General features: G+C 39.3%; 1 protein-coding gene across 18 annotated transcripts in view; it reads right to left on the bottom strand.

The window, feature by feature from the left end:
* The window catches only part of BEND5 (BEN domain containing 5), a 1,203,882-nt gene that overhangs the window by 492,924 nt on the left and 693,716 nt on the right, over positions 1-17,242 (bottom strand). For 6 of the 18 annotated variants that reach the window (XM_064147563.1, XM_064147560.1, XM_064147564.1 and 3 more), the window contains 2 exons: positions 7,848-7,981; positions 5,852-6,227 (listed from right to left, as the gene is read on the bottom strand). The exons of 11 other annotated variants lie outside the window; for them this stretch is intronic. In XM_064147563.1, coding sequence (XP_064003633.1) covers positions 5,852-6,227; positions 7,848-7,981 — 510 coding nt within the window. The remainder of the gene's footprint in view (positions 1-5,851; positions 6,228-7,847; positions 7,982-17,242) is intronic. One more of the 18 variants, XM_064147550.1, reaches the window with a different exon arrangement.

The following is a 17,242-nucleotide window of genomic DNA, read 5'->3' as shown; positions in this document are numbered from 1 at the left end:
CTTAAGTCACGTATCTTAAATAGTTTCTGTACCTGGAACAAGCAAAGCATTCATGCCTCCTACTTCGTGCAGTTTCTTGTAGAGATTATTATACAGTGATAGCAGCATTTCCCCTACTGTCAGAATCTGACATTTATCCTATAGCTTATTCTACACCTACACAGCAAGCTAAATATTCTCAGCTGAGAGCCATCTGATACTGAGCAACAACTGAAAGTTGTCTTGGTAACTCAAATAATCCTATACTGCAGTGCCACCTACAAGAGTGTCTTAAGTCACATGCAATCCAAGAATGGCACAAATACAGAAATCACAAACCCAACATCACTTGCATTATAATTTCATAGTAGTCTTAACAAGCATCTCTAGTATCATGCATATACAATAGAAAGGCCAAGACAAATTACAGTTTCTAACTCAGAACTGCTAAACTGACTCAGACTGGAAAAAAAGAGACCTGGATTGATTGAACAATTCAGCACTTGCACACATCTCAGTGTAGGCACACCTGAACAAGCAGATGTAGTGATGTCATTGCCAGTGTAATTGCCACTGAGAATTCTGAAAAGTGATTTTTTTAGCTGTTACTTTTAGAACACATTCTTCAACAAAGTGCTATTTTGAGTTCTTCTATACTTTGAAAGTCACTTTGAAGAAGACACCCAAGAACAACCACCCTCTTCCTTGAAGGAAATGTTTATCTCAGTTAGAACACTTCTGCTGGTTTCTAATTACAGAATCACAAAATCATCGCAGTTGAAAGGGTCCTCTGGGGATTGCCCAGTCAATCCTGTCACTACAGTTGGCTCACCTAGATCAGGTTGCACAGGAATGAGTCCAGGAGGGTTTTGAAAAGTCTCCAGAAAAGGAAACTCCACAACTTCTGTGGGCAGTCTGCTCCAGTGCTCTGGAACCTTCAAAGTAATTTTTTTCTTTACGTTTAGGAGAAATTTCCTGTGTCATAGCTTGTGCCTACTGCCTCTTGTCCTATTCACTGGGCACCAACTGGCCCCATCTTCTTTATACCTGTCCTGTAGCTACTAATAAGCATTGATAAGATTCACTCTCAGCCTTCTCCAGGCTACACAGTCCCAGGTCTCTCAGCCTTTCCTCCTCAGAAAGATGCTCCAGCCTCGTCATCATCTTTGTAACCCTCCATTGGACTCCCTCCAGCAGTTCCTTGATGGTTTTGAACAGGGGAGCCCAAAAATGGACACAATACTCCAGACATGATCTCATCAAGGCAGAATAAAGGTGGAGAAGAAACTCCCTTGACCTGCAGGTCACATTCTTTTTAATGCATCCCAGGACAGCATTGGCCTTCTTGGTTAAATGAGCACACTGCTAGCTCATGGTGGTTATCCACTAGGAATCCCACGTCCTTCTCCATGGAGCTGCTTTCCAACAGGTCAACCCTTAACCTGTACAGGTACATAGGGCTATTCCTCCCCAGGTGAAAGACTCTACACTTGCCCTTGCTGAATTTTACTAGGTTCTCTTCTGCCCAGCTTTCCAACCTGTCCAAGCCTTGCTGCAAGGCAGCACAGCCTGACTATGCCTCCTACTTCTCCCAGTCTTAGAAGTCTTACACTGTTGTTTATAGTCATATATGGACACAGCCAGGATTTGGTTTCCAGCATTTGCCAAGAAAAAAGCTGATCAAAGTCCACAACAGCCAAAGCTCTAATAGATCAGGAAAAAAAAAAACAAAAAAAACTCAACTGAAATCCATGCACTACTGCTTGCTCAAACATGACCAAGAGAGAGCCTTTGAAATACCTTCTTTTTTTTTTTTTCTTCCTTCCCAAACAGAAACCTGCCTCTAACTAGGCAGTCTTCACAGCTACTTTTACCAGCTGCTAAAGACCATATTTCGAACTGGCCTGCTTTCAGTCAGACATGCAACCTGCATTATTGCCTTACTCCTAACGGGAGTTGTGTGCCCAGCTTACCACACAACACACTACAACAGTTTCCTCTCTATTTAGGTTCCACACTTTGCATCATATTTCCTATGATGAGCAATACATTAAAAAATATATGCCACTATCTAAAAAGGCTTAACTGTGATTGTACTTACATAAGGAGGATCACAAAAAGAAAAAAAAAATAATGGAAAAAGGGAAAATGCAACTCTTCAGAATACAAAAAAGAAACATGTTTTACTACAAAAAAGTTTCTAGCTATCCAAGAAAGAGGCCAGTAGCTTTAAATGCAGGATGAATGGGGAGGCTTCATTTTACCACCTCATTTGTTCAAAAATGCATTTGAGGTACCACACTATTAAAAAAAAAAATCAGTAAACAAGCCAAAAATATCTGATAAAGTGGTCAACGTACATTTGTAAGCAGTAAACTGTTCTTCCACAAGGTCTACCAGAATCTGAATAAGAAGAACAGTCAGAGATGTAGTGACATTTTATACACATGGTGCTTTCCATACCTGTACTTGATAGAAACCTTGGACTTCATTTATATCAAGAAGCCAGCTAAGTCCAGATAAGCTGAATAACAGTAGTTCCTTACATGTGGTAAGACACAAATATTATTTCATCCTTCCTATCCTGGTGTCAGTCCCAAGACACTGTATACTAGATCAGTGAAATTAAACTAGGACTGAAAATAGCCACCTTAGGGGTTGTGTATGCGTTCCTGAATGGATGTTCCTGAATGGAAGTGAACATACTGACTTTAGAGCAATACTAATTCCCAAATACTGCATTTTCATGCTGTATTGCTATCAGGGAGCAAACAACGCTCAAACATTTTCCTGACAGACCTTACTACTTCTGGCCACATACAACCATAGTAAACTGCACAGACCTTACCCTGGAGACAAGTGTTTTTAAAAGACATTATTTGAATTATTATCCTTTGCAATCAAGGACTATTTAAAGTTAGGCCTACAGGGAAGACTCAGTGATTTAATTCTTCAAATCACCTTACTCTGTTGATAAAAACAAGGCAAATTAGAGTGTTTTCAGGTACAACAGGACAAAGACTAACTGCAATGGTCTATATTGAAGGGCCTTCTGATCCTGAAGTAGGTAAAGAAGTGGTGCTTTGGATACACACATTCCTCCAGCAGCTCAGACGAGGGATACAGTAACCTCTTTTCAGGACAGTCATCATGTTTCCCCACTGATATGGTCTCTCGGTCAAATGCCTGCTGGGGTCTGTGAGGAAACATTGTATCAACATCATAAGGGCAGCTTCAGTGTATCCTCATGGATCAGTACAGGTTGCCCTACTGTCAACGGCCGCATCTGCTTTCAAGGCTGCTCTAAACCAAAGAGCAATTCAATGTCGCCAGGTGGAACATTAAGAACCCCACTCTTCCCACAAGAGTGGCTCAAGTCTTGTGGCAGAGTCGAAGGCCTAGGTCTAAAGCAGAATACATTTTGACTTCTCACCGAAATAAACACGTTGATGGGAAATTAGGAGACCAAATACTTGACTACATGTTAGCTCAAGAGGCTGCACTATATCTGATCTGCAAGTTTAAAATGGCAACAGGCACACGTTTCCCACAGCTGCAATTCATCAGCACAAACCAGCTGTCATCTCATGCAAAGAAATCAGAAGTCTAAGGTGAAACAGCTTTGCAATCAGCTTTCATTAAGTCCACCCTGCTCGAAGTGCAGTGTAACATAGATTACACATAATTTGAAACTCCAAGTTAAAGAGATCACTGCAACAACTGAAGACAAATTCAGGACGTAATCTATTTTCTGAACAATTTTCATGGCTTCTTCACATATCCAAACATACTTCATTTATAAACTGGCTAAGTAAGGAAGACTAAAGAAGTCTTTACATATCTATTTCTTAACAGCAGCACTTTTTCATACTATCATCAGACTCTCTAATTTATGATTTTCTGAAGATGTCTCCCTTTCTAAACACTCATGGATTCTCTGCTGGTCTCTCTAGAATCTGGTTGTTTCTCTACTGTGAACGAGGCTACAGGGAAATCCAAGAGTTATCAGCAGTTAATACACTGAGTCTGAGATAAAAAATAACCCTTGCTGATGTGACCAACTTCTTCCTTTGTCATCCATGAGACTTTCCATATAAAAAGTAACAACAAGGGAATTTTTGGGAGGTTACCTGGACAAATATGAACTATAGTTATGCAACTGAATTAAAAGAACTTGTGGTTCAATGTCATTGAGATTTATTTGCAGTTGTAAAGCAGGTGTCAGACTGATACAAAGGAAAGCCAAGTCCAGTGTTTAGAGAAGATTCAGCATTTTTACCATATGGTCTTTACTTTGGGTTGTTTTTTTTCTTTTTCCTTTTCTTCCAAGCTTTCTTGATTCAACTTAAAGATATGCATCCCTTCTTTCTTAAAGTGAAAGGAATGAGACAATTCAGAAGCTGTCTTCATTTCATTACCGGTCTCACCACTCAAATTGCTGTCAAGTCTACTAGCTAAATTGGCATTTTATACTGTTCAGCCCCATTGCCTGCTAACATCTGGCTGGTGCTCCAATCACATAAATTCCAGCTAACTACTTGCAGATGAAGAAACATCTTTCCATGCAAGGAAAATTTTAGAAAGCTCAGTGGAATCTACTGCCAACCACATCATGTTTTTCAGACTGTGGAAACCTCGCCTATTTAGTTTTATTAAGAAAGTTAACTAGAATGTTTATAATAAGTAATGACATTTTAATTATGCACAGTGTAACAATGATAAGCATTCACAATCAAACACCCAGTTTAAACCATCAGATGCTACTTTGAGAACCTGGCACCAACTTTGTGGGCACACCTTAACACATGCTACAACACAGGCACATGCTCTTGGGTTCAGGTTTGTTTGTGAAGGTGGCTCAGACCCACATGCAAATCACATGCACTCGTTCAGTCAAGTAGAAGAGCCAATATCCAATTTACATGCAAAAGTTTTTTAGATACACAAAGGCAGACATAAGAAACAGCATGCTAAGTTTGGATGCACAAATTTTAAACGAGTTTCAATCACCGAGCAAGTCTTCAACACACAGTACCACATTCAAATAGCAAATGAATATAAAATTGGTAAGATGTTTGAAGGTATTCCAAGGGTACCATCTTCATTGAAAAGGATGAACTTTTTATTTTGTCTTTCCCCCCCCCCATTTATTCCAACATAATGGTTAAATAATTGTTATAAACCAAAACAAAGGAGCAATTGACTCATGGTATTTAAATTTTAAACCCAAATTACACAAACCTGCATTTGGTAACAAATGTTGATGAACGGGACACTAATATAAAAAGTTGTTTAATTAATTCATTAACAATCCATTATTTTTCCAATAGCATGGCTATTTAAAGCCACTGCTATAAAGTTCAGGAATATACCGCATTCTAATGAGCTACTAATGGGAAGAGAGGGCAGAAAACGGAAGGTAACGCAATCACTTACATAACAAAACCCAAAACCCCTAACTGAAAAAGATAAAATAGTTTTAGCCCAAATATTCATTCCACTACCTTTTCTTTTTGTTGTTTGTTTGGTTTTTTTTCCTCTTTGAACTGGAACATACTGGTATATTCTGAAGATGATGCTTTATTATCTTTTCTCAGCATATACTGGAAGGTCAAAGACTTTTTAAAATACAGCTGCTTAAAATGGAACTCCGATTCAACTATACCAGCACAAAGACCTCCACTATCATTAAAGAAAAACCCAGACATACATAGCATACAAATTTGACACATTGTACAGCCACAGGAGAAAATCCCTTTAACATTCAATGTCCAGTTTAACAACCACTGCTATTCTTCAAGTATGCTTCCGTTACTATTGATCACACTTGCAAAATTCATTAAAACTAGTCCCATTTAAGTCCGGCACTTACCACTACCTAGTCTTAGAAGCAGTACATCCTGGAGTCTCCTGTTCAAGTCTCTGAGCTCTTTCATTTCTGACACGAGTGCCCCATACTCCTTTAGCTTCTTTGCCTGCTGCACAAGCTGTCTCCGCGTTCTCTCAAGCTCCTGTTGAATGTGTCTCATTTCTTCCTGCTGCTGTTGGTAACTCCTCAGCAATTCTTCATACAGAATCCGAGGAACTACAGCATCGTCCATGTTGTTCATACCTTCCGAAGCCTCCATAAAAACTTCTTCAGGGCTGGAAGTACTACTGAGACTCATTCCATTCTGTTTTTCAAGGCGAGCAACAACTGCTTCAATGCTTTTGTGTGTACCTTCACTTTGTTTCCTTCCATCTTGTCTCTGCATGTTACAATTAAAAAAAAAAAATTAGGAGAGCAGTAAGATGTAGTAACATTAAAATCCCACAAACTTGGGAACTGTTAATATCCTTGTTTTCCAAAGAAATCAAGACAAAGTCTGCCTGCAAAAGTGATTTACCCAACAGATTCTTATGGATATACATCATAACTGTCATGCAAATGTTAAGCCTAATGCACATACAAGCTTCCCAGGCAGTTAAAGACCTGCCTTTCTGCATTTGTGCAACACTTGGAAACTCAACATATGTAGGCCACCTGATTCCATATACAAGGTTAATTTGTTTGTAAGAAAATGTGGATTTGGATCTCTTTTCCTAAGTTTAAGGCTATAATTTAGATTTCTGACAGCAACTGATTGTGGTAAGACAAAGAATGTGCTACATCTGTTACCTGCTACATCAGAGCTGAAAGTGGCATACCACACAAAGCTGTTCTGTGAACAGAGTGCTTGTCCTTCCTACACTTGGAGAGATAAAACCTTCTCTGACTACTCCTCTAGTACATTCAACCCAGTGCGAGTGACTGAGTTAAGACATGAAAAAGGGAACTGAAAAGACACAAGTTGGAAAAAGAAAACATTATCCAGCCACATCTTTCTCATCAACTGATTTCTTCAGTATTAGTACTGCGTTGCAGAGGCTTCATGTCCTTTGAACACAACAGTCATCTGCAAAAACCCTATTAATTAACACACACATCTTTTTGAGGGCTTGAATAGTGGCATTAAAATGTGACAGTATGGGTAAAAAAAAATCAGTGAATTTTATTGGTCAGGTATGGAAAAAGAATTTGAACTTCCAAGCAACTGCAAAGAAAGCAAATGCAGTTCATAGCTTAGAGAAAAAAAGCTGATGCTAATTATGTATATTGTGGTATGGAAATCAATACTGCAGCAGAAAATAAGATTATTTGATGTTATGTCTGCTTCACACATGTTCAAATATAAATAAATATATACATTTTTAAAAGTTGCTGCCCCACCCCCAAAAAAAATGTATTGGTACAATTCTTTCAGCTGAAAAACACATGAAGCCACAGAGCAGTATTTTATTCTGAAGGCTGGCAGGCTTTTAAAAAAATCATTTGATAAAGAAAAAATAAATACATGTACATTGTGGTTTCTGGTGCCTAGACTTAAAAGATCAGTTGGCAGTTATAACAGAGGGATGCAGTCCTGTCAGTTTGTCTTCTCACCCACTGCTGTAGTTGGGAAATCTCAGAGCATCCTTTCCAGTTGTGAAAAAGCAGCACAGAATAGGTCATGAGTGCCACTAAGAACAGCTGCTCAACATTCATGTAACTACTGACTTTTAAAGCATTCTAGGCCAAACTGGAAGAGTACTGTTCCAAAAATCTCAAGTGGCAATTAAACAGTACAGACAGTATAAACAGGAAGACGTTTGACTGTACGTAAATCAGGTTTTGAAAACCCATATCCTACCCCACCACAGAATCTGACGCCATATTACCAAACAGTGCTTTAAAGGGATTGAAAGCAGTCCTGGAACTCTTAAGCTGTGACATCTGTACATAACCCAAACATTTACCCCTTCACCCCAGAGCAAAAAAAAAGGGGAAAGGAAGGAAAGAAATTCAGTACCTTACTGTGTCTAAGCTCCGCATCTTCTTCCCCATAATCTGTAACCTCCCCAGCTTCTTCTACGTGATTGAGAGAGAGTTTGGGGATTTTAATTTTCTTCTGCATCACACTGTTCTCAAGGTCAGTTTTGTCCTCTAAAATGTATATTAAAAATAAAATTATTATATTAAACAGTGCTTTTGCTTCCAAATACTACATGAGTTAGACATGACCAGTTAAAAAAACAAACAACCACCCCCCCCAAAAAAAGCCAATCCAAATGTCCATGCTTCAATCCCCTCATAATACTATGATCAAATTCATCCATGGTGTAACTCAGCTGATGCCCACTGACAATTCTAGAGTTTCAGTGGGGAATCAACCTGCCCAAACAAAAGAATAAACACTGTAAAATCCCACATCAGTGATCAAAAGTCTTAATGAGTAGCCTGTACTATCACTAAAAAAAAAAGGGCTGAAAATGCTGTAAATAAAACTATGTCCTAAACCTCATCTGTATTGATTTATATTTACTAACAGTATTTTCATATTCATAATCTGCTGCTGCAATTCAAACTCAGCTTAGGTTTAAAGAGAAAATAAACTTGGTCATTCACCCTATTCTCTTAACTGTCATCTGCCAGATCTGTTAGTGCACACAGCAAATTCTGCTGTTCTGCAAAGTACAAGACTGGAGAAGTGGATGTTGCAGGAAAGGTTTAAAGGGCATTGCAAAAATCTGTAACAAAATTATTGTATGACCCATAATTCACTGCTAATGGTACTAACCCTTTTTCTGCAGGTACACAAAGCCAATAAATGCTTACACTAATCTTTGAATCTCATTACATGATTGAAGTTAAATATTTTCAAGTCAGAAACATCTCTCAAAAATAAGTATTTCAAAACATCTTTCTGAAAATAAGATTGAAATATTTTAATATTCCTGAAAAGGTGCAGAGGAAATGGGGTATCAAGGGTATAGTCCTCCAAATGTTTCTGAGATCTATAAAAGTTCTGCAGCACAGACTAGGTCTTAAAAGATTCACGAGCTTGGCTACCTGCTCAAGCCACCAACAAGGAACAATGCACTTGAACTCTGAAGTGTTGTTATTTGTACGCTGCAATCTCACAATTAAGAAAACATTTTGAATCATGTTATCCACCTGCAAACTGTATTTCACAAAGTGTCCCATGAATATTTTTGAAAGTGCCAATCAGGACGGCATTTGTGAGTGCTTAGTTGCACTGACTTTTGTTTTCTCCCATTAGTATCTCTCCACAGGACTTCAAAATGGTTAGTGTTGACAGTGCACAAAAGAGAAACAAAGGTAAATCACTGTTTAATGAGGAGCAAGGCATTCATTAGAAATGAATTACACAGATGAATGCAATTCATTTTGTTACAGATAGAAATGGATCTCTTGTAGGCAAATGGTGATATTACAGCCCAAGGCTATGTAAAGAGAATAGGCACAGAACATGCAGAATAAGACATCAGACAACCTGAAATGAAATGCAGATGGTAGCAATAAATACTAAGGCAGATGCAAAAAGAAACAGATAAACAACAAAAACTAGCTAGGCTTATTTTAGATCTTTCTCCATTCCCCAGAGCATCACGGATGCTTATGCCAGTAAAACAAAAAGGCAATCCAACTGTTTCAGGTTTGAAAAATAAAGCCCTACGTTTTCATTTATCTGGAAAATGTAGGTTCATCAGAAACGTGAAATAACCCAATTCTACTGTCAGAGAGATGGGAAGAGAATGAGAGCTCTTAGAAAAGAGCAGAAATTTAGAGACTGAAGGACAGACAGATGGGTTAGACATTTAAGAATAAGTAAGTCCATACTGAATGACAAATAAAGCCCAAAACCCAACCCTTTTTCTGTGAATATATATTCTGAACTATCTGGAGGAATCCTTTGTTAGGAATGTTCTCACAATATCTCAGAGGAAGAACAGCACATGCATACTGCAGAGACAGCCTGTTGGGATTGTTTTGCCAAATCATCTTCCATGGAACACGCAGATGAACTCCTGCACTTAAAGAACGCAGTTCAGTTTCTATGCTCTGAAATAACCTTTGGCCTCACAAGATGGACAAAATCCACTTACTTCACATAGCTAAAAAAAAAATAATTGTCTGCTAGCAACTAGCTGAGGTCACCAATAGCTAGAACTCCACACAAAGTAGAAAGAGACATTAGTTGTCCTTCCCATGGTCAGGGATTCGCAATACTTGACAGACTCACAGTAAGGGGTTACAGAGCAGTAAGAACACGTGCAGACTACAGTGGAACTCAACAAATACTTTCCAATGTATAAAGTAAGCTAAAACAATTTGGAAGAACAGAAATATTTATCTTTTTATTTCAGCTTTTTGTTTCTAAAGTCAATTTATAAAAGTTAAGAACACCTTATGCAGTGAACTATAGAAATTAAAGAAAATACCTAGCTTGGAGTCAAAGAAAATAATACAAATCAGCTGAATTCCTCCTTCTCTCCACTCCCCTCCCAATCTCTGTTTGCCTATGAAATTTATGTTTGCAAAACTTCACTGGTTGACCAAAGCTAAAAGTTTGTTTATACATCCCCTTATAAATGTTTAGTTTGCACATCACAGGTCTATAACTATGAACAAGGTTCTCTTTCCATGTTCAGCTAATGTCTTCATTTGACTTTTTGACTCTGCAGCTTATCCTGTACATGAACCAGTAAGTTTTTCCTTCTCACACAACATCTGAAGAAACAATGGTGAAAACAAGTTTATATAAATTAAAGTTCAGTCAGTGAGCAAATAATTATACATTCCTCTGCCCTCCAACAACAATACGTGTAATATTTTCTTTACATATACTGTGCTCTTTGTTAAGCCTATTTCCACCTCAAACAATTAATCCAGTGTGTGGATATCAAAAGCTCCTTTGTTTTCTTTCTTTTTTTTTTAAGTGCATTTCTAACCTTTGTTGTCTTCAGCATTAGTTACAGAGCCAGAAAAATCTCATTGTGAATTTGAGGCTAATGCTAGAGTACTGGCTCTTGTTCTGTAAATATTAATGGAATCTAGGAAGGAGTGGGAGGGAGAAAGAGGAGAAACATGAACGTGCATTTAGAGCAGTTCTTCTTACAGATTGTCTGTCCACTATTGTGCCAGCCTACAGAAGACAGGTACAAATGAAATCCCACAAAAAAAAGCAAAATATGGGCAATTCTGAGCCAGAATAAAACCAAGATAAGAACCAAATAGCTGGACAAACAGCAATTGAGAGCCTGAAGTTACAGAACATGCTAAGAGAGAGAAGGGCTGCTCACAAGCCTCATTTTGCAGTGACCCAAATAATTTATCTGGACTTTGTTCCCAGTCACTTAAAATTTGCTACAAGTTAAAAATGGTGCCTTCCCTTAGGCAGCTATGATCAGACTGTCAAAAAGTTGTGACTGCTTTTTCCTGCATAAGGAATTAGTGGTTCAGTGATACCAGCTACTGAGAACTAGCACTTATCACACCGAATTAGGTACTTGTAACAAAATCTGTTGGGCAGAAGCATGACACATGAACGGACAGCACTGATTCTCTGATGGAGCACTCTGGAAGAAAGAGGTAAATTAGGAAAAAATTGCTTTTCTGGACAGTAGCCATAATGCCAGAGAACACTGTGACTCAAGATACAGAATCACAAAAACATCCAGGTTGGGAAAGACCCTCAGGATCACCAAGTCCAATGTATAACTGATATAAAGGGGACTAGTTGAAATCTGAGTTTGGGGTAAAATGCAATGAGGCCGATTTAAAAGTTATTAAATAATTTAGCATTATACACAAAATAATTCCCCCAAACCTATTTACAGCTCTCCACACAAGTTCTTTGATGCAGCTAGCAGAACTATTTTGCAGAATGTCTCTATACAATGGAATTTTGAAAGGTTTCAGAAAATGTCTTTGATAGAGTCTGGCAGCTTAATTCACCGCTTGTGAGGTTGATTAAGATCCTTTAGCAACTTGAACAAAGAATGAAGAACACTCACTAGTCCTAATGTCCGTGGCCCAAAACATAGGTAGGAAAACATTCGACAGAAGTCGTGTGGCGAATTCCACGTGGGCTGCAAAGTGGAATCAGCTGCTGGCTGAAGTGGCTTGAGGTGGCTGAGGTGGCCGGAGGGCGAGTGGCAGGTGAGGGAGGAATAAGGAGCAAGCTCCTTATTCACCTGCTCACCCCCATTTATAGGGCAATGGCCGAGGCTAATGGTCTCGTTGGCCACACAATCACCCAATCACCTCTGGCAATCACCCAAGCAGACCCAGAAATGGCAGAACCCACAGGCTGCTGTCTTCCAAAAATGGGGGCGCATTCGCCTGGCAGGCGACAGGGACATGGTCCCCGGGGAACCCCTCTCAGGCAACCGGCCTAAACCAGACTGGGCTGCCTGGGTTTCTTCGTCCTGTGTTCCCGCCTCTGGCTGCAATGCAGACAGGCAGGTAAATAAGACAGGACATGCTTCAGCCCATTTTATGTCCTTTGGAACTATTCACCACAATAACCCTACTCTACAAGATTCACCTTAAACCATAGCCCTAAGCATCACATCCACCACCTCAACGGGCAGCTGACTCCAGTGCCTGACCCCTCACTCCATGAAAAACTTTTTCCTAACGTCCAATCTAAACCCACCCAGTCTCGGCTTGAGGCCATTTCCCCTTGTTCTGCCTCCAATTACCAGTAAGAAGAGACCAGCAGTAGCCTGGTCTCCCACAATGTCATTTCAGGTAGTTGTAGGCAGCAGTGAGGTCTCCCTCAGCCTCCTCTTCCTCAAACTAACCATTCCCAGCTCCCTCAGTCACTCCTCATCAGATGTATTCTCTAGTTCCTTTCCCAACTTTGTTGCCCTCCTCTGGACCCATTCCAACACCTCCACAACTCTCTTGTATTGCACTGCCCAAAACTGAACACAATACTTGAGGTGTGGCCTCATCAGAGCTGAGTCCAAGGGGACAATCACCTCCCTGCTCCTGTTGGCCACAGCATTATTGACACAAGCCAGGATGCCATTGGCCTTCTTGGTCACCTGGGCACACTGCTGGCTCATAATCAGTTCCTGTCTATTACAACCCTCAGATCTCTTTCTGCCAGGCAACTTTCCAGCAACACTGTCCCAAGCCTGTAGCGCTGCTTGGGGTTGTTGTGACCCAAGTGCAGGACCTGGCATTTGGCCTTATTGAAACTCATCCCATTAGTGCTGGTCCATTGATCCAAGTCCCCCTGAAGAGCCTCTCTACCCTCATTCAAAGCAACCCTGCCACCTAACTTAGTGTCATTTGCAGACTTACTGATGACACTCTCTATGCCTGAATCAAGGTCGTCAATAAAGATGTTAAAAAGAAGTGGTTCCAACACAGGTGTCTCTGAGGAACACCACTAGTGACTGGTGACCAACTGGATTTAACTCCACTGACCACCACTCTCTGGGCACTTCTGCCCAGCCATTGCTTTATCCAGGAGACAGTGTGCTCATCTGACGTAGCCAATCTGTTTACAACAGTTTTGTAGGAAACAGTATCAAAGGTTTTTTGGAAGTCTGGGAATATAACATCGACAGCCTTTCCTTCATCCCACAGCCAGATTATCTTGCCATAGAAAGGGATTAGGTTGGTCAAGCAGGACCTGCCCCTCAAACCCATGCTGACTTGGCCTGATCCAAGCATGAAGCATGCTGGAATGACTGTACTGCAGCAAAAGGTCAGACTTAAAGATCTTGCCAGTCAACTCCACAAGATTCTGAAGGGCTCAACAGCACATGATAGCATCTCTTCCCAAACAGCCACCTAACAAAGTTGTTCAAGTAGCAAGAAGAAAGTGAACTGCTGAGAAAATTTCGAAGCAGCTGGGAAGACATTTGGCCCCAGCAGTGCTGAAAGAAGGGAAAGCCAAAAAAGCAGTCCTGCATTAGAGAATCTGTATCAACTAGAAAAGGATAAACTGTTCCTGGAATGTTTTCTTGGGTCAGATTTTCATTTTAGTGTTAGGAAGTTTTAAATCTAAAACAGCAGGGAACTGAGTCACACCAAGTGACTTTAGGAGGGCGGAAACTGAGTTGGTCACAGTCAAGTAGACAAATATCTTAGTGGGCTTAAAATTGAAAATCCTGTCATGGGATGTAGACTAAAACTATGGAAATATCAAAGCCTCTTAAAAACATTCCTTACTTTTTAATTTAGAAGTAAGGACTGAAGCACCTAATCCCTGTAAAAAACAGTTCAAATGCTGTTTTATTCCATATGTATGGAAAAACATACAAAGAGAGCCCTGCACTCCAAATGGATGAGGGATGGCAGGTCTGGGATCAGTCAGTCCAAAAAAAGGGGCTTGGCAATGTTATGAATCTTAGAGTAATAAAACCAAAGAACCTTGAGCAAAATTCACCCTTCCCCTAAGCCTTCCAAAAAATTCCACCCTTTGTGAAAAATGATACACTGACAGATGAGAAAATTTACCATCACTCTTCCCATTTCCAGGCATATACCCAACACATATGGACAACACCTGTACAAGAGTCCACACACACTGTTGCACTGAACTGCTTTGCTACTGATTTAGCCAGGTTGCTTCTGCAGAGCAGGTAACATCACCTGCCTCTGTAGGTAGTGCATCAGTTACAGTTCATTAAGTAAAAGACACTTAGAACCAATGGAAAAAACCCACAACCAAAGGTACACTTACTGCTCCAAAGCAAATACACATATCAAGCACAACAGGGCATGGATTCCAAAGTGTCATTTAAACACAAACAATAATCACTATTGCTGTGACTGAGAAGGTAAACAGCATGATAACATAAAAAAAAACCCAAAGCCCTATCTAGTTTATTTTACACTGGGGAAGGGGAGAAATTACTAATTACTTTCTTAGTTAATTTAATGGAAATTAAGAACCAGACAGATTTCAGAAATCATAACAATCCTGCAGGCTCAGAAGGTATTCAGGATAGAGGGGAAAAAAACTTCACCTCATAAAAAACATCTCTAAGCTAGTAGTATGCTGAGATCAAGACTACTATCAAAGAAGAAACTCAGAACAACAGTAACAGACAACACAGGATAACAAAGAGCAGTAGAAATGCAGAAGTTATTTGAAGAGAACTGAAGCCACCAAACTTTATGCAGCTAAAAGGAAGGAGTGCATGCTTAAAAAGGGTCAACCAGGTGCTGGGAGACACAATTTGGGATTTGGGTTGTATAACTGACTGTATTCTTTCACTTTTTTTTTTTTCAGAGTAGAGCAGAGCTCTGTAGAAGAACAGAGTAAAAAAAGGATTGCAGAAATAATCATAGAGCATGGTGAAATTGCTACATGAAGACCATTTAGTTGGACAGAAAGATAAAGCTTGGTGTAAACAACAAAGCAGATGAAATGTAAGAGACAGCACGACTTAAGAGTTCAAAATGACAGAAAAGATTATTCCCCTTTCCACAACAAAAATCAAAAGAAATGGACAAAAATGGCAGAAAAATACACTAGGCCACACTAAGCATAATCTGAAAAAAAAAAAACAAACTCCTAAGGATGTTGGAACAAAAAGCTGATAACAATATTAACCATGAAAAGTTAGAAACAGAAAGGTAGAGATGAGAGTTGACATCATCCGGGCTAGTATCACTCCCCAAAATTAATGAACGAAATAGTCCTCCAGCATTTCCTCAGAAAGAAAAAATTACAACACACAAGCAAGTGACTCAGAAGAGTATCTTCAAAGCAAGAATAAACAAGTAAGTCAGAGAAGAATGACATACCAAGTAACACGGTGACAGGCAGAGCCAATAAGCACATGAAGGTGAAGACATGCTCTTGAGGAAGTGGACAAAAAGGCTGTTAAATCTTGTGAAGTGAATTTCCATTAAGAATAAGAGACAGGGTGAAAATAATTCTTAATCAAATTGGGAAAAGGCAAGATAGAAAGGTCTTAAACTACCACTTGACAGGTTTAGAGATGAGGAGGAAGACAGATGACATGCCAGAAGCCTGAACTGAGATTCTTCACGGACGATGGAGAGAAAGCCACACCTGTTTTGTACAAAGGCACTGAAGAAGGAAGAGAACGATTAAGGAGCCAAACTCCTATAAAAGCAGAGGAAAGATTACATAATCAGCTTCTGCCTCATAAGTTCTGTCTTAAGTCCTGCATCTAGACTAGCTCTCCCTCATTAATATTCAATACAGTAATAAAAGTAAATCCACAGAGCATGGACACGCTGCTGTTCTCACAAAAAGAAACAAATCTAGCACACCAGCTACTGAGGGAACAAATGCTGAGTTCTGAATCCACATATCTCCCCTAATGTGATAGCAGAGATACTCAGTTTAATATTGCTAGGAGCAGGAGTTATTGATCCAGACCCCCACATGTAGCCAAACTTCTAATGCACATGAAGGCATTCAAATACTTCGTAACAATCTCCTCTTGCACGTGCTCATTTACTAGCAGATTTACAGACATAAGCCAGACCTGTGCTGTAACAAACACTTAAATGAATCTTCCTTCTTAATTTATATTATTAATATGAAGTCTGTTTCTTAATTCAGAAGATGATACAAAGTCTCTTCAAAAATAATTACCCAAGAAAAGCATATGGCTGGAAACTATTACAGCTAAAAATAATTAGTATTCTTTTACTCTCCATCAGCACTTTGCTTTCCATTTGCTTTTAGTGGTATTAGAACAGTACTTGGTTGCAGCACAAACTGATGGAGCTGGATAATCAGAGACAAGATAATATGCTGAGAAACAGGAAATCATGCTCTTCACAAGACTGAAGATAATTTTAATCCTGGATCCAATATTTACTTAAATACTGACCTTGAATAACTCAACCTTTTCATCTTACTGTCCCATTTACCCAACTGAAGTGTTGTGCAGTTCTGTTAATATTTGTACAATACTCCAAACTTGTCAAACACAAAGGATTATAGCTATTATGGAACAACTCTTAATCCTTTTTGAAACAAATACAGTATTATCATCAAATTAAATAGAAGAAACCCTGAAAACAAGCAGGATGTCAAAAGGCTATCCTTTAAATATTTACTCTGTATTTACATATGACATTCAAACTATTGGGACTGTTTTTTTAAAAATGTGAATGTGATAAACACTTGACCAAAAAAACCACCAAAACCCAGGAAAGCTATTTAGAATAAAATTTAATTCCTTGTTTAAAAGTTAGGAAGTTCATTGAAAGAGATCATCAATCTCCATGACAGCTACAATGTGTCAGTCTGGCTGTCCTGACCAATCTGTATTGTAAAATTATATTAGGACCAAAACCTCATCATGCTTTCATGATCACAAATACCACAAAGCCATGGAGATATTGCCTACTAGTATTCAGCAGATAAAGCAGATAAAGCAGCAGCCTACA

The sequence above is a fragment of the Pogoniulus pusillus genome, chromosome 8 (assembly GCF_015220805.1).
Source record: "Pogoniulus pusillus isolate bPogPus1 chromosome 8, bPogPus1.pri, whole genome shotgun sequence".
NCBI lineage: Eukaryota > Metazoa > Chordata > Aves > Piciformes > Lybiidae > Pogoniulus > Pogoniulus pusillus.
Note: the sequence above shows the minus strand (reverse complement) of the source record. Positions and strands in the feature narration are given on the sequence as shown.